Source organism: Gobio gobio (genome assembly GCF_949357685.1).
Source record: "Gobio gobio genome assembly, chromosome: 10".
NCBI lineage: Eukaryota > Metazoa > Chordata > Actinopteri > Cypriniformes > Gobionidae > Gobio > Gobio gobio.
Genome location: NC_137116.1, coordinates 17,257,822 through 17,276,234, shown reverse-complemented (window position 1 = coordinate 17,276,234; position 18,413 = coordinate 17,257,822). Strand labels below are relative to the sequence as shown.

At 38.9% G+C, this 18,413-nt stretch overlaps 2 protein-coding genes across 2 annotated transcripts in view; both read left to right on the top strand.

Annotated features, from left to right (window-relative positions):
- Positions 1-18,413, top strand: part of mfsd14bb (major facilitator superfamily domain containing 14Bb) — a 669,309-nt gene that overhangs the window by 33,669 nt on the left and 617,227 nt on the right. The window lies entirely within an intron of this gene.
- LOC307132629 (piwi-like protein 1) lies at positions 224-18,204 on the top strand (the record flags this gene model as incomplete). The annotated part of the gene is made up of 20 exons (XM_079827089.1): positions 224-320; positions 398-503; positions 598-726; positions 6,573-6,787; positions 6,886-7,007; positions 7,092-7,172; positions 7,255-7,452; positions 7,815-7,923; positions 8,006-8,132; positions 8,882-8,999; positions 9,089-9,203; positions 9,295-9,482; positions 9,560-9,632; positions 9,711-9,911; positions 9,988-10,091; positions 10,396-10,466; positions 14,992-15,145; positions 15,231-15,356; positions 17,843-17,990; positions 18,088-18,204. The coding sequence occupies exons 1-20, from the start codon at positions 252-254 to the stop codon at positions 18,202-18,204; spliced, it is 2,571 nt and encodes an 856-aa protein (XP_079683215.1). The 5' UTR covers positions 224-251.

The window sequence follows — 18,413 nt, the reverse complement described above, 5'->3', positions numbered from 1 at the left end:
GTATAGAATACTATCCAATAACTACATTGTCAGCCTCATTCTGTGATAAGAAGCCACGTCAGCTCACAACTTGACCGACTATATGAAATGAGTTAAAACATGTTATTAAACGTATTTTGTTGGTTTATGAACGCTTCACATTACTAGTTTGTTCCAAACTGAGTTTTCAAACGCAAATTATAAGCGACTAACTTTACTTGTGTGTACAGCATGAATGGGAATAAGTCAAAGCAATTTGAAAAAGCACCAAAATGACGGGACGAGCAAGAGAGAGATCAAGAGGCAGAGGTCGTGGTCAGGAGCCTGCTGCTTCTGGCGCGGTGAGTTTATTTATAATTAGTTGAATATGATATATCTTTATTGAAATAAGCTTTTTAGTATTCCAATTCCTCTGCAGCAACCACCATTATCACAAGAGGCTGCAAAGCCAGTTATGCCCACTGCACCTGAAGGACAGCTGGTGGGCAGAGGGAGACCTGCACCTGGAGCGATGTCTGAAGAAGGTAAGTGCAATTAGTGGAAATATATACTGCACTATTATATACTATAACATTCACAAATCCTGTATCTTACTCTTTTCTTTATATCTCCCTGTAGCAATGCTCACGATTTCTGCAGGCTTTCAGCAGGTAAAGATAGGGGAGAGAGGTGGGCGCAGGCGGGATTTCCATGATTCTGGTGTCCACACTCGCCAACTCATGGAACATGTGAAAGAGTGCAAAACAGGTAACACCAAAATGTTAATGAGCATGAATTGATTTTTGCTGTTTTGCAATATGCATCGCGGATACATTGATCTTGAAACATGTATTTCTGAATCGTGAATTATTGATTTCAGTCAATAATCGATTTAAAATGCTAAGAATCTAATTAATCGTGATTCAATAGCGATTCAGTGCTTTAAAATATATAAACATTAAATTGCTACATGCACAAATTTATGGAGATGTTGTGTGGTGTCATTCGCTCTCTCTCACAGCTCTCTTGCACAGATACATATAAAGAGAACAAAGAGGGCTTTTCTTACTATTCCGTGTAGAAAAGTTAGTTTAGGATTAGCTGGAAAAGTGCTTGACATTCTAGTCTATATTTGCAGCTCCCTAAATACAATGGCAAGCAGTTTTATAGAAGAGGCATTTAGTAGGGGTGTAACGATTCGTTTTAACAACGATACGATTCGTATCACGATTTGAGGTTGTCGATACGATTCAAGGACGATATTGGTTAATTTAGAACGATACGATCCGAAACGATTCAGTGACTTGAAATCGATTCAGTAACTTTTTAGCCAAAAATTGTGTGACTGAAATAATTATCTGGATACTGGTCAGTGCAGGTGAAGTTTCCTAGATTCCTGTTGTTTCTTGTAAGGGAATCCGGTATATCAATTAATTATGGATATAAACAAACAAGTAAACAACAATTAATGGCAAATGCATTCAAATTTTATTTGAATAAAGTGCAACCAACAGTTTAGGTTGAATTAACAGGAAGTTAACCTTTTCTGCTCTCATTTTCAATATTCAATACATTTTCAATAAAAGCACAGTAAGTGCAACCAACATTTCAACAGTAGGTTAACCTGCTACTTCTGCTTTTGTTTTCCAACATAAAAATATTCCAATATTAATATCAAAAATAAAGTGCAACTAACTTCTCTTCAGGTTTAATTAATAGTAGGTTTACCTGCTACTTTTGCTGTTGTTTTTCAACATTAAAATAATACAAATACAATATTAATATCAAAAATAAAGTGCAACCAACATTTCTTCAGATTGAATAAACTGGCTGAACCTGCTACTACTCTCAGTTTAATAAACAAACAATATTTAACAAAAGATAAAATGTAACCAACTACTCTTCAATGACTCTACAGATTTCTTTTTCAAAAATATCACCATGATCTGACCGCAGAACACTTCTCTGTGCGTTCACTATGTCGCCAGCAGTGCTAAAAACTTGCTCTGCTGGCACACTGGTGTCAGGAATGCACAGGTAACAAGCAAGGGTTGAAAGTACAGGTAGCGCTTTCTCCTGGTGGCTTGTTCATTTCTCGCTCGTTGGCTTCTCCTCTGCCATGCGCCATACTATGTTTTGATTTCTCAAGCCCCGTTCACACAGCCAGCGACACGCAGCGACAAATCGACACGATCCCATTCATTTCAATGAGCGCTGCTGCTGCTGGTGCGTTGCGATGATGTCACAGATAGGCAGACTGAATCGAGTAACGTTTAATGCCTTTATCATTAAAAGTGCTAAGAAAAAACATCCATATAAAGTCTGACGTGCTTAAATCCAATGCGTTATTTCCTATGATCGATACAATCGATTGATTACCTTTTAAAACGATGTTAGATCGATATATGTCGTCCGGAAGGCCAACTTGCCGAGCACAGATCGATGTAGTTAGATCATAGGAAAATAAATCGATACATCGATGTAGTAGATGAATCGTTACACCCCTAGCATTTAGCATTTCATTTAATTTAGCAAACTTGCTTGGCTATAGTTGCAAGCACATATAGAGAAACATGTTTTCACTTTCAAAGTGTATGGTAATATTTCAACTAAGTCAAACAGTTAAAAGATGCGTTGAAAGTTTAGAGCTGCCTGTGGACGCCTGTCTGTAAATAATGCCGGGGAAAACATTTCAGGGGAACGCAGCAGCCTTGTATCTGCCGATACACGAAAAAAACCCCGCAATTATCGGCCAATCACTACTACTAATTTGAAATTTTTTTATAATTTCTATTTGGTTATAAATTAGATTAAAGGATTAGTTCACTTCAAAATGAAAATGAATTCAGTCGAAAAGAAAATATGTTTTTTTGAGGAAAACATTCCAGGATTTTTCTTCACGTAATGGTTTTCAATTGCAACCAAAATTTTCAAGGTCCAAATCAATGCAGTTTCAAAACGCTTTGATGGCCTTAAGACGCTCTACGTGATCCCAGACGCGGAACAGGGTCTTATCTAGCGAAACAATCGGTCATTTTAAAAAAAATTAATAAAAATGAATATACTTTTTAACTTAAATTGCTCATCTTGCGCTGCTCTGCAACGTGCTAGTGATTGGGCAATCACGTTGAAAATGTGATGTTTTTTGGTAAAGGGAGTTTGTATTGGTCCTCGCACGGTCGCTTGGGGCGGTACTTCTGTCTACGTCTAGTGTGACGTTTTCAATCACTAGCACGTCGCAGCGCAGCGCAAGATAAGCAATTTATGTTAAAACGTTTTTTTTTTTTAAATGACTGATCGTTTCGCTATATAAGACCCTGTTCCTCGTCTGGGATCGCGCAGAGCATCTGAAGTGCTTTGAAACTGCATTGATTTGGACCTTCAACATTTTGGTTGCAATTGAAAACCATTATGTGAAGAAAAATACTGAAAACGTAATTTTCGACTGAAGAAAGAAAGACATGAACATCTTGGATGAGACGGGGGTGAGCAAAATATCAGGACATTTTCATTTTGAAGTGAACTAAACCTTTAAGTTAGATTAATCCTTTAAATTGGAATTTTCCATTAAAATTACAATAACAAAAAATTATATTTCAAATAAACTTTCTATATATTTCTATAAAAAATAACTTTTTATATATTTATCAAAGAATCTTTAAACAAATCAAGTTTCCACAAAAGTATCAAGCAGCAACTGTTTTAACATTGATGAAAAGAAAATAGTTTCTTGTGCAGCAAATCAGCACATTCGAATCATTTCTGAAGGAAATTATATATCCAACTAGGGCTGGGCCGATAAACGATATCATATCGAATCGCGATAAAATTCATGTCGATAACGATTATAAGCTCTGGACATTTTTACTCTATAGATTACCCAATTGCGCAACAGAAATAAACGTGACAACAGCCAGTCAGAGCCAGTCAGCGTGCAGCTTTTAACGTGCACAATCAAAAGTACACAAGTGGAAATGAGTGGATGCGGCGACAAACGTTAATTCAAAAGTGAAACTAACCTTGAGTCATCTTCCAAAGACGATGAATTTGTTGATAAAAGGTAGCACGAATTGTTACTCATTTGAACCGCATCACACAGACCATCCGCTCTGGTTAAAGTCCAAACGGCAGCGCGCTCACTCACTAGAAGAGATCCACTCTGAACAGTCACGTGAACTCTAAAGTGCGTTGTGAGATCCAGAAGCGCGTGCATTCAACGAAAAACACAAATGTCTCGGTGATTTAAGCTAGTTTAATGCCAGATGTAACAGCGCTGACAAACAGGAGAAACACTGTGTGCAATGATACAGTCAGAAGGCTTTTCCATCTTATCCATAATTTACAGAAATGTGGGATATTCATATAGAATTATATTATATTATTAATGTAGACATGTATTAAATGTATTAAAGGAGTAATGGAATATTATTACAGTATTTTTTTTGTGATTGAGCTATAGAATTTGTGCATTTATGCTAAATGTTTTTAGGCTATGTCTACTGTTTTTTTATACAAATACCATAGAAACCATATAGATACATTTGACCAAGGCAGTGAAGAGCTGTATGTATGTTTTTAACTGTGGTTATTAGGGGTGCTCCGATTGATCGGCAACCGATCTCGATCGGCCGATAATCGCTTTGGGATGATTGATCGGCGGTCTCCAAAAAGGCCGATCTCATGAACCGATCGCAGCTGACGACACATAAACCCCGCACCTGCCGTGAGAGCTAGGGCATGATATGCAGCGACACCGTCTCATTCTCTTTCCAGCGCGGGTAAAATAATTATAATGCTGAAGGTGAGGTACAATTCCTATTTCTGTACTAAATAACTTGCGCAGTCATTTGAAAACTTTCTGTGAGACGTAAGTTCACAAAAAGCGTGAATCACGTCGTGCGCGCGCTCTCTCTCCCTTTCAAAATGCTCAAATGGCTTCACATCAGCGCATCGCATGTGCACTAAAATCGAGCTGCACAGTTGACACAGGATTTGCCACTTGCACAATCGAGGCAGTGTCGCATCGTCACTGTGTTCAAACCGCTCAGCACTCGCGCGCTCTCCAGACCGTGAGCGCGCACACACACACAGGCCATCTCACAAAAAGCTTGCGAGTACAAATTGCGCTGAAATGGTCAGATACACACAAATGTATGTACTAAATGACCGTCTTGACGAGTATTCACGTAAACCCCGTCGTGACTCGCGAGTGAACGTTTGTGCAGCTGCTTGTAACCTATCCGTGTTCGCTCTTAAAGTGACAGCAGTCGAATAAACTGCTGCTGTCTCTGAGTTTCTCTGTCTTGTGTTGTTTGATGAACCTTTATGACACTCACTGCTCTTCAATGACTAACTTTTGCAACCTTAAGTGTAAGGATTAATCTAATTTAATTTATTCAGGGAAGACCAATATTAATTTACATTTGATTTCTTATTAAATGTCTTTAGTATTTCTTACCTTAATACTAATGTTAGACCTACCTGAAAATTTGTCTTTAAAAACAAAAATGCACTGCATGATCAAATATTTAGGTGATAATTATATACATTTATTTGGGAAAGATGGCCTACAGTAGCCTTAAGTTATCTCATTTTCTAAAATAAACACTTGGTGGTTCTTCAAGATCTTGACTCTAGCCTATTTCTACAGTTTTTTTTTTCTCAATACAGTTAATTTAGAGTTAGTTTCATTTCTACAAATGGTGCAAACTCTGCAAGATTATAGATAAAAGATTCCCATTCCCCTGTCATTCTGTGATCGGCAATCGGCAGATCATGATCTTGGTGATCGGTAATCGGTGATCGGCCCCAAAAATGCTGATCGGAGCATCTCTAGTGGTTATCATGATCTAAAAGGCCCCAAAAATGCTGATCGGAGCATCTCGAGTGAATATCATGATCTAAATCTACGATACTATGGAAGACCAATGCTTAATTTTAATAAAAATCAGTCATAATATATTTTACTATAAGTTGTTACAATTTTTACAGATGTCCGTGTTTTTGTTAATGCACATAAATTTACATCTGCATCCTCCTAACTCAAGCAACTACTACTGTCAACTCACTGTCAAATGTGCATATTACAAAACATGTAATATTATTAATACTGCAGCTGAAGATATATGCCAAAGTCAGGCGACACAAACCTGTTTCATGACTAGAAACAGTATCACCTATTAGAACATGGAGAAACTAAAACATTCATTTTTTCTATTAGTTCTATTTATTTCTATTTTTCTATTAAGAAATACAACCTTCACTTAGGAGCAAAAATCTGCCTTTAAATTTGAAAGAAAGAAATAATATCGTGATGATTATCGATATGGACTGATATGAAAAGTTTTATCGAAATACATTTTTGGCCATATCGCCCAGCCCTATTTCCAACACAGGACAAAATTGCATATTTAAAATGAATCAAATAGAAAACATTTTTATATTGTAAAAAATTTAACAGCGTTACTGTTTTTGCTGTATTTTTTTTTATTCAAAAGCAATAACTTAACTTAACTTTGACCATTGAATGGTAGTGTATATTTCCCACATCCCTGTTCTGGTGTACACAGTTGTGTTAATGCATGATACTAAATTTGAAACTCTTGTGACCACAGGCGCTTCAGGCACTGCCATTGAGCTGAGGGCCAATTTCATTCGGCTGATTTCACGTCCTCTGTGGGCTCTATATCAGTACTACGTGGAGTATAAGCCACCTATGGAGTCCCGACGCTTGCGCTCGGCTCTGCTTTTCCAGCACGAGGAGACTCTTGGCAAAGCACACACCTTTGATGGAGCAATTCTCTTCCTCCCAAACAAACTGCACAATCCTGTATGTTTCTACGTCCTCAACATGCTCATGATTTCATTTAATTGCTTTTTGTGAGGCTTTGGAGTTTGATGGTCAATGATAAGTTGATTTGCCTGTAGGAGACAATCCTGCTCAGTGAGACCAGAAATGGAGAGAAGGTTGAGATCACTGTCACACTGACCAATGAACTCCCACCATCCTCTACTGTATGCCTGCAGTTTTACAACATCCTCTTCAGGAAGTAATAACAGAATGCACTCTGTTTGAAATATAGTTGATATTTATGATGTGTTTAACTTCTAGTCCTGTTTACTTTGTGTTGTAGAATCCTGAGGATGCTTAACATGCAGCAGATTGGACGCCATTACTACAATCCTGATGATCCATTCAACATTCCCCAGCACAGGTATTGACAGAAATGTGTCTGTGCACACATACAGTACCTGGTGCTGGAAAATGATTGAACAATGGGCCGTATGTGTTTGCAGGTTGACAATTTGGCCTGGCTTTGAGACCTCCATCCTAGAGTACGAGTCAAGCATCATGCTGTGCTCCGATGTGAGCCACAAGGTTCTGCGCTGTGAGACAGTCCTTGACTTCATGTACAGTCTGAGGCAGCAGTGTGGAGAGAAGCGCTTCGCTGAAGCCTGCACGAAGGAACTTGTGGGCCTGATCATTCTGACCAAGTAAAATGAGAACATTGACATATACTCAAACGTCTCTTATCCTCACCAAGGCAGCATTTATTTGATCAGAAATACAATACGATCAATATTTCATCACAATTCCATGTCAATTATCATTCAAAACAGCATTTATTTGAAATAGAAATTTCTAGTAACAATGTAAAATGTCTTTTATTGTCATTTTTGATCAGTTTAATGTGTTTTTGCTAAATAAAAGTGTTAATTTCTTTATTAATACATTCATACTGACCCCAAGCTTTTGAACAGTAACGTGAGTTTTTCTTGGAAAAGTATTTAATTGGTAAAGTGGTTTAACGTGAGAATGTACAAACTAATGGTGTTTAATAAATTATTATTTATAGGTACAATAACAAGACGTACAGGATTGATGACATTGCCTGGGATCATACCCCTAACAACACATTCAAGAAGGGAGATGCAGAGATCTCCTTTACGAACTATTTCAAAACGGTAGCCTAATGATACAGGGAATTATTTTGACATCAGTTGCAGAATTTTATGGTCATACTCAATTCATTCTCCTCGTCTCCAGCAATATGGTCTGGACGTAACAGATGGCAACCAGGCTCTTCTGGTTAGTCGTGTGAAGAGACCCGGCCCTGCAGGACGTCCTCCACCGGGACCTGCCATGCTCGTTCCAGAGTTCTGCTACCTCACAGGCAAGTCTTTTGAAGACCCATTAATGGTTTGAAGAGTGCCACTTTCTGTCATGTGATGTATCTGAATGCACTGCATTGGTGATAAAAAAAAGACTTGTCCTTTTTTAATAGCCACAATCCTTAGTGCAATTCAAGACACTGACAAAACCTTCCATGCAGTTGAATATGGCTGCTACTAGTCTATTATATAGTAGGTAAAAGTCAGTATGTAAAATCAGTAGTATGTCTAAAGTCAAAGTATTCATACAACAGCAAGCAAAAAGCCCCCGGATGACCTACTACTTCTGCTGTGAAGTACTCATCTGATTCTTTTCTCTCCCATAAGTAACGAGAGGATTTGTAAAGGGCAGTAAAGCAATATGACCCTATATTGACTACCCTATGTGACTGCGATAACATGGCTAATGCAGTGCATCCAGATATCATTCATACTATATAGAACCTATTATTTTTATGTTATAAAGTTTGTTCCTTATCAAATTTCAGTACCTACTCAGTTAATGATTTGCTACTTGCTTAAAGTCAATGACAGGTGGTAATTAAGGTGAATGGGACATTTTTGATTTTTAGACCGTTTTATTGTACAAAACTTTGTTTACACCTCAACGTGAAAGGTGAGGTGTGGACATTAACATATAGATGACCTCAAAACTAATAGACATGGAGTGAAATATGGAATAGAACGCGTTTAAGTTTTGTTTTCAGATGTAAACAACTATCTGACCTGCATACATTTGTTTGCCTTGAAGGTTTGACAGATAAGATGCGCGCTGATTTCACCATCATGAAGGATCTTGCCTCTCACACAAGACTGAGTCCTGAACAGAGAGAGAGCAGAATTAACCGCTTAATCTCCAACATCAACAGGTACAGGTTCTACACCAACCCTACTGATAGGGTGTTCCGTTTCTTAATTATGGATATTTGTATATCTTATCGGCTCTCACATACACTAGAAATGCAGATGTGCAGAATGAGCTTACAACTTGGGGTCTGAGCTTTGAGAACCGACTGCTGAGTCTGAATGGAAGAGTCCTGCCCTCTGAGAGGATTATACAGGGAGGCAGAGCGGTAAGACAGACAGCGTCATATCACAGAAGGCATTCATAATGTAACCGTTTCATTGAGGGCTTGATTATTCTCTTTTGTTTTCATCCCTTAGTATGAGTATAACCCACGGGCAGCTGACTGGTCTAAAGAGATGAGAGGTCTCCCTCTGCAAAGCTGCATGAATCTGGACAACTGGCTGATGTTTTACCCACGCCGGAATGCAGACGTTGCCCAATCTCTGCTTCAAACTCTCAACAGAGTGGCTGGGCCCATGGGAATCCGCATGCAGAGGGCCATTATGTGAGTTGTTTGAACCTTTGATTGTCAAAAACTCTCCATTCCATTTTCATGTTAATAAGCATTTCCTGCCCAAGCAGGATTGAGTATGAGGATTGTCTGGAATCTGTCCTGAGAGCCCTGCAACAGAACGTAACACGTGAAACACAGATGGTGAGACCAGTAATTGCATTCATGCACAATTTGAATATCCAGAGCTTTTGTTTCAAACTGCTTCTGTGCCTTCCACAGGTGGTGGTGATCCTGTCTACCAATCGAAAGGACAAGTACGACTGTGTGAAAAAGTACCTGTGTGTGGACTGCCCCACTCCCAGCCAGTGTGTGGTGGCTCGCACCATCAGCAAACCTCAAATGCTTATGACTGTGGCCACCAAGATTGCTTTGCAGATGAACTGCAAAATGGGAGGAGAGCTGTGGAGTGTACAAATCCCAGTAAGACTCTCAAATGACTGCTGTTCTGTTGGCTTGTGCCAAGTGTCAGATCACAAATTGAATCTTTGTCTTTTAGCTCAGACAGCTGATGATTGTAGGCATAGACTGTTACCATGACACTGTTGCTGGGAAGAGATCCATTGGAGCACTGGTGGCCAGTCTGAACCAGGGCATGTCCAGGTAATATAATGAATTGAAGATAGCACTGTTTAAACAAAGATAATCTTAAAATTCTGTCTTCAACATTATGTTAGACTTACTGTGGATGTTTTTCAAGAAACTGCAAAACATTTGAAGTAAATGAAAGTTAAGTTTTGAGTTAGAAGGGAATCTTGCTTTCTGGTTACTGGTGGACTAAGTAGTTGATAGGATTTAGTGAAAATACTGTTGTTGTCATCAATTAAAACTACAGTTAATAGAGTTCAGAATCTTAGATTATGTGGTTGTACTTAATTGTTTTATAATGATTTTGTTATCTTTTCAGGTGGTTCTCCAAGTGCGTCTTGCAAAACTGTGGTCAGGAGATCATTGATGCACTGAAAGGGTTGATGCAAGGTGAGAAATGTTGCAACCAAAATTATTTTGGTTTTTAGTTTCATCTTGCTGCTTTGCCTTTTCTTTAAAAAAAAAAAAGAAAGAAAATTATTTAATTAACTTACCGTGTCATTCCATATCTTTAGTTAACAATTTCAAGATATTAAATACGTTTTTTCTTTTCTTTTCCTGATAAATGCAGTTGCTAACAAGTAGCTGAATGGCACTACAGAGTTTGTTTGTTGGTGATATTAAACGTCATCCCGCAGAAGAGGAAAACTCATCTACTTGCTAGTCCACTTTCACAGCCTCATTTATAATTATGCTTTTACAAACTATTCTCTCAAACATTCCAACTTGTAGATTTGAAATAAGATTGAAAGAGTTTTTGGAAACTTAGTGGGTGTTCATTTCTAAAAGCTTAATTCATAGACTAACTTTAGCTTTTTACTTCTGCTTATTGTATTTAGGTTTTAAAGTTCATGAAAGTTGTTAATTTGTGACAATTATCTTGGAAAAAAATGTGCAAGAATTAAAATTTTGTTGGCCACTGGGGGTGTAACGATACACTCATGTCACGATTCGATACATATCACAATACAATATTATTGCGATAATCCAAGACAAATGGTAAAAGGTTAACAAAAAATGTACTGTTGATTGAAATTCTAAATTGGTGACACCAGAATTTAAAAAAAACGATTGATTCTGAAGCTGAAACTACAGAATTATTTTAGACTAATATGCTTGCATCTGTCACTGACTAGATACATTTTAAATAATGTTGGCCACTTTTTACTGGTAACATAAAAGATTTGGCATTATCAGGACCCCCAAATATTACCCTATTGCATTATTTTACATTGTATTCAACAATATATATATATATATATTAATATTAGTGCTGGGCAAGTTAACGCGGGCGATTCATTTTAACGCATTAAAAATATTTAATGCAATTAACGCAGCGTTCGTTTTTATATAATTTTTTGCCTAGCGTTACATTATATGATCACGCTCTTATACCCCTTTTCCACCAAGGCAGTGCTAGAGCTAGATCGGAGCCAGAGCCTAGTTTCACGACGCATGCGCGAGAATATGACGCAGATCCGGCGTTCGGACACATGACCCAGAAGCGATTTGTTTTGCTTCTGGGTCATGGAAGACGCGCGTGTCTAAGCTGTTGAATTCTACATTGATCATGCTTTAGGTCTCGGCGTAGTTCTCAAAATCGGGCTAAAGTGCGCATTTCATGGATTCCCGAACGCTGGCGCTACGTCATATTCTCGCGCATGCGTGATGGAGGCACACACGGAAGACAATAACAAGCTGGATAAAGGTGTTATTTAGATTTTTTTTGCGCACAAAAACTATTGTCGTCACATCGTAAAATTATTGTAGAGCCACTGTGGTGAGATGGACTTTGTAACGACGTTTTAAGTGCCTTTTATGGGTCTTGGGAGTGTAAATGTACTGAATGCCAATGGAGGCCTATCTGAAGCCTTTCTCAGCATCAGCTTTACACTAAAATATCTTCATTTGTGTTCCGAATATGAACGGAGGTCTTACGGGTGTCGAACGACATGAGGGTAAGTAATTAATGACAGTATTTTCATTTTTGGGTGAACTAACCCTTTAAGTAGCACCAAAACATTGCTGGGCTAGAACAGGGCTAGAAGTAGGAACCGATTCCGTCAGGCGCTGGGGGCGGTGTCAACAAGACCAACACAAACTTGAGATCCGCCATTGTTGAAATAGCAGCTAATGGAGCTAACAGCTGCTGCTCGTTTGTAATCTCCGTCTATACAAATTACGGCGAACTGCATGAATGCGTTGGATTCGCTGTGTTTTCGTTGTGTTTTGATGCCGATGTAGGATCGTAAAGCCATGTGAATGAATAGTAACGCAACGTTTGCATTGTTGATGGAAGGCTTGTTCGCAGCTGTGCAGAGACCGATCGCCGTATGATAACGAGTCCAGCGAGAGCACACGACTCCTTTTGATTCACTGATGCGTTTTTTTTAATATCATACGTGGATCGGTCTACGCAGCGCCGATGCATCTCGAACAAGCCTGGTGTGTTTGTGCCAGGTTTTCACAACAAAACCCACCCAATTGCTACTCAAAACAAGCCCAATCGCGTTTCAGGGGGGCTTCCCCGGTAAAAAGCACTTTTGGGGGTAAAATATGTGTTTTTTTGGCATGGTTGCCTACTTAAATTCGCATTCCCGGGGCTAAATATCACATAATTGGGGTCGCCTCAACCCGCGGACATGAAAAACAGCCGCGGCAACAGTGATGAAGTAGCCCAACTTGGCAACACTGCCGCTGCCTCGCTAGCGTTGCTGAGAAAGATGAGGCGTATACAGTGACGTAAGACATGGCTCTGTTGTGGCTCTCAGCAGGTGGAAAAGCAAACCGGTTCTTAGAAGCTCCTCAGTCGAACCAACTATGAACTGGGACTAGCTCTGGCTCTGAACTAGCACTAGCACTGCCTTGGTGGAAAAGGGGTATTATTTATGTAAATGCTTTTAAACCATCTTGGCATGACAAGACACAAGAGAACGCGCTGTATGTCAGTGTCCTGTCTGTGTGGCTGCATCTCAATCAGATCCCTAGTTGCGCCAGTCTCGTGCACACATCGAGTTCTCTTTCACTCTTGAACAAACAATAACAACAACAGAGAATGTTGCCAAAATGCCAGTAGTACTGACACTTAATGCCTTGTACACACGCAGACGCGTTTAGCTGTATATGTAAACAATTTTGTATCGTATCAGCGTTTCGTCTTTATGGACCCAGCGTTTTGGGAGCCTGAAACCGCAATTTTTTTTAATCGGGTCCCAGAGTGGATAAATATGAAAATTACACCCTTGCGTTTTCGTGTGTACAGCCAATCTGTGAAACGATGATGTCATCACCCTAAGTCTTCTCTGTTTTTAGTGTATCTCTGTAGCAGAATCACAGCAGCACATACTGGTCTGGCATGGTCGTTTTGTGTCGGTTTCAGTGGTTTCATGTATATGCCGTTTTTTTTGAGACAAGGGAAAAAAGGTTGGCTAGGGAAAGCTCTGGCTTCGTGTGGATGTGGCCTAAAACTCTGAAAATTTTTTAATTGTCACTATCCACGATACATATTGTTGAGTTTTTGTATTGCGATATATTGTGACACGATATATAGTAGGGCTGAACGATATATCGTTATCGTATCTATATCTAGATATGAACTTTCAAGATATTACTATCGAAAAAAGCAACGATATAGACGATATAGATTTCCCCTCTCCGCGTTCGCCCTGCATACAACTCTGGCAGTCACAACAAACATCAGTTTGAGTGCCCTTGAATGCACCGCTAAAGCCAGCGCGCGCGCGCGCGCACTTCAGGGACTTGAGAGGGGGGGGGGGGTTTCCATGGTGACACGTCATTGCTTGTCACGTGACACACCGCAGCAGCAACAGCGCTGAATGAATGATGATCTGCTTTTGTCATTTTTTCCTTTTTTATTCAGAATATTCACAAATGTGTTAGCTATGGCATGAAATATCTGATATTCCGATTGTCAAATACATGCAAGTGGAAGTATATTGTTGTTTAAACACCTTTATAACGATCGCGTGTAATGCTGCCTTCACGTGCTCTCGGAATTATCGTAAATATGAGTTTCCTAGGTAAACATTGCACATGAACCCCCTCACATTTTGAATCACGATTTCAGAAGTCGGAATCATCAAATTTCCGATAGCACGTGAAGGCAGCATTAGTTTGTGCCGCGGACGCAGTTCAGAGAATCGGATCTGTTGGATTTACAACCTCTATGTTTACAACACGTGAATTCATCCACTTCTCCCGAAATACTTCAAAGTAAGTGGCTGGTGAACTGGGAATAGAATAGAGTAAACATTGAAGTTACTTACAATGTGTATCTGATATGAATAAAACGTGTCGAATTATAATGGAAAGGATTATTATTACCTCTTCCATAGACATCAGTGTGTATTTTACAAACTCTAAATGTATTGTTTTTTTTAGTACTTATGTGAATTTATATGTTTGAAACCTAAAATAAACAGTATGTGGTTGAAAACACTGAAAAGTTGTGCTATATGACCGCTCTGAGCGCGCCTGTCTCTGTTGATCATGTGATGCTCTTGATCATCCGCTCCAGGGACCAGCCTAGACTGATTACACCTGTGTGATCGTACGTGCCAAAGGCTTAAAAACAATACATTTTCTGACACAAATTTTTGAAATGTAGGCTTAAATCAAACACATTTTAATTCAGATTCTGGTTTTCACCGAACACGTAGTCATATCGTATTGTATCGATATCGAGATATCTGGCATGAAAATCGAGATATGAAATTTTGTCCATATCGTTCAGCCCTAATATATAGTTACACCCCTATTGGCCACATGTCTTGCATTCCGCAATAGGGGCCAATGGAAAAATGTCATGGGAACCAGGGTGATGCAAACTTGCAAGTTGGCCTACAAAATACATCATCCCTGCAGCACTCTATACTAAATCTGTGTCTCTCTTTAGCTGCTCTGAAGGCCTATCTGAAGTACAACAGTTCTCTGCCCTCACGCATCATCGTGTACCGAGATGGAGTTGGAGATGGCATGCTGCAGAGCGTGGTGGACGACGAAGTTTCTCAGATCATGCAGTCCATCAAGACCATGGGGCAAGATTATGAGTAAGCCACACTTCATGCCGACACATTCACACTATGGGGATGTTGAATTCCCTTGGTTGTATTCACATTTATGTTTTGCATACAGGCCCAAGCTGACAGTTGTGGTGGTGAAAAAGCGCATTAGCTCCAGATTCTTTGCCCGGATTGATGGCAAAATTGCCAACCCTCCTCCTGGAACAGTCATCGACTCTGAGGTCACTCGTCCAGAGTGGTGCGTATTAGGGGTGTCAATTTAAACAAATACAGCCGTTTAAATTAAATATAAATTAATCGTTAGCCTTAAAGGGATAGTTCACCCAAAAATGAAAATTTGATGTTTATCTGCTTACCCCCAAGGCATCCAAGATGTAGGTGTCTTTGTTTCTTCAGTAGAACACAAATGAAAATTTAACTCTAACCGTTGCAGTCTGTCAGTCGTATAATGCATGTGAATGGTAACAAAATCTATGAGAGTAAAAAAACATGCACAGACAAATCCAAATTAAATCCCGCGGCTCGTGACGACACATTGATGTCTTAAGACATTAAACGATCGGTTTGTGCGAGAAACCAAACAGTATTTATATAATTTTTACCTCTAATACACCACTATTTCCAACAGCCTTGAGCGTGCGATCACTTCCGGTGCGCAAGGTCTGTACACGATCTGGCGTAGTTTCCGCAAGCAGCGGAAGTGATCACACTTTTGTAAGAAGCAAAAAATATTGAAGCTAACTTGGAACAAGAACAAGAGTAGAGATGGGCATACTAGAGATGCGCGGATCAGCTCTAATGTCACCGAATCCGCTGTTAAAAACAAACCATCCACCCGCACGTGATTTTCTCTGATTTAGATATCCACACCCGATCGTCACATTACAATTATTCAAATTCTCAGTGTTAAGCGTGATGCTGTCGTAACATTAGCTACACTGAAGTAGGTTGCTTTAAAAAAAAAATCACATTTCTTAAAAAACCTAAACCAGGGTCCACAACCTATACAGCACACTGAGGAGTAATTGCTGGAACGTGAGCAAAAGCGAGAGGTGTTTGTATTTAATTCAGATAATTATATATTAATATTTGAGATTTTGTTTAATGTAATGTGCGTTACAAATAAAATTTATTATTATAGATAAAATAGCCTACATCGCACATGCATATCTACATTTTGAGCTAATCATTAATCATAGTAACACAGCTTGTTTTTATTAAGTTAGGAGCTATAAATATCATTAAAGTGTGAGATTTAAATTAAGCAAATCAATGAAAGCGCGCAGCTCTGAATGCAGGAGTGTTGCGCAACACGCGCACACAACAGTTACAGCTTGTTCTGCTATTTGTTGTGCTTAGCTTTGACGACATTTTAATGGTGTATTTCAGAGATATCAAGTATATATAAAGTCCCATTAAACATTTCACATAGGCCTATGGTGATGCATGTGCAAACTCCATTCATGCTGGTTGCTTCATGCGTTTCAAGTGCTCGTATCTCTTCAGCTGATGCGTATTTCTCATCCACCCGCAATTTTTGGAATGTTACTTTTTATTACTTTACCCACCTGACCCGCGGATATAACCTCAATCCGCGCATACTCCGAGTCCTTACACAAAAATTGTCTTTATGCAACATGAGTGTGTGTAGTTAAATGGACTAAATTAAGTTTTGGACTTTGCCTTGATTATTTTTTGAATTCGAGTTACTCGAGGAATCGTTTCAGCCCCATGTAAACATAGCTAATATTTACCTTATGGTTTTTATATTGGAATATGGTATAGATGGTGGTAAGAATGCATATTTTATCACCATCTTCTTAAATGAGCACCTGGTTGTAGTGAAGACATTTCAACATAAGACTCCAAATGTATTTTGAGCTTATTTATAATTAAAAGTCCTACATTACGCATAACTTTTTTGTTGTTGTATTTTGATTACATTATAAACTATCTGCTTTTTAATTAAATTTAAACCTTTGCGGCTTCTCTCTAGGCTGCCTCCTCACATTAAAAGAAAGACTTAAGAACATTAACACATTCAATATGTAGTTTGTACCTGTATCGTTACAATAATCTGTTTATTGCCTTTTATTTAAACATTGTGTCAGAAAAATCCAATATTGGTCAACCTCATATTTAAAGGGATAGTTCACCCAAAAATGAAAATTCTGTCATCACTTACTCACCCTCAAGTTGTTCCAAACCTGTATGAGTTTCTTTGTTCTGCTGAACACAAAAGAAGATATTTAGAAGAATGTTTGTAACAGAGAGCAACTATTGACTACCATAGTATTTTTCCCCTACTATGGTAGTCAATGGTTGCTCTACCTGCTTGGTTACAAACATTCTTCTAAATATCTTCTTTTGTGTTCAGCAGAACAAAGAAACTCGTACAGGTTTGGAACAACTTGAGGGTGAGTAAATGATGACAGAATTTTCATTTTTGGGTGAACTATCCCTTTAACAACATGTTGGTACATAAATCAATTTTAATAGATATGCACATGTATATTGAACAAAATGTCTTGAGGCCCCAGCACTATTTATTAGGTAAAGGATATGAGATGCATGATTTATTTTGAGATTATATGGGTTTGTTGTGAATGGACATTTGTTGCGGATCATAAAGGTTATAAAAACTCTCCAGATACCCTAATATTAGCCATTTTGTATTAGTAAAATGATTCAAACCGCTCCTCTTAATGCTACTTCTGCTTTCAGGTACGATTTCTTCATAATAAGTCAGGCTGTGCGCTTTGGTTGCGTTTCACCTACACACTACAATGTAGTGTATGACAACAGCGACCTCAAACCAGATCACATGCAGAGACTCACCTACAAACTCTGCCACATGTACTACAACTGGCAGGTAACAACCATGCAGATCAGTATCCTTCTACTGCTAACAGCTCTACAATACTATGTGCCGTCTCGTGTATTCTTCATGGCTCTCTTTCGTCTTTAAGGGGATTATCCGAGTGCCTGCACCATGTCAGTATGCCCACAAACTGGCCTTCCTGGTTGGTCAGAGCATTCACAAGGAGCCCAACATGAACCTGGATGACTTCTTGTTCTACCTGTAGACTGCCTGAAGGACAAGATGGAGAGTCTGGTAGAATAAATGGGCCATTTTTACAAGTTTCTTTCCCAAGTTGAATTAAAAAGTATCTGGAGAACATTTGTTTGTTTACCTACATATAGTGTTTTGATTGAGAAGCAGGTACAAAAATGTTTGTGTTTGTAAGGAGAAATGCTTATGGTCCTACTTTTTTCTTTAAAATATTCTCTTCAT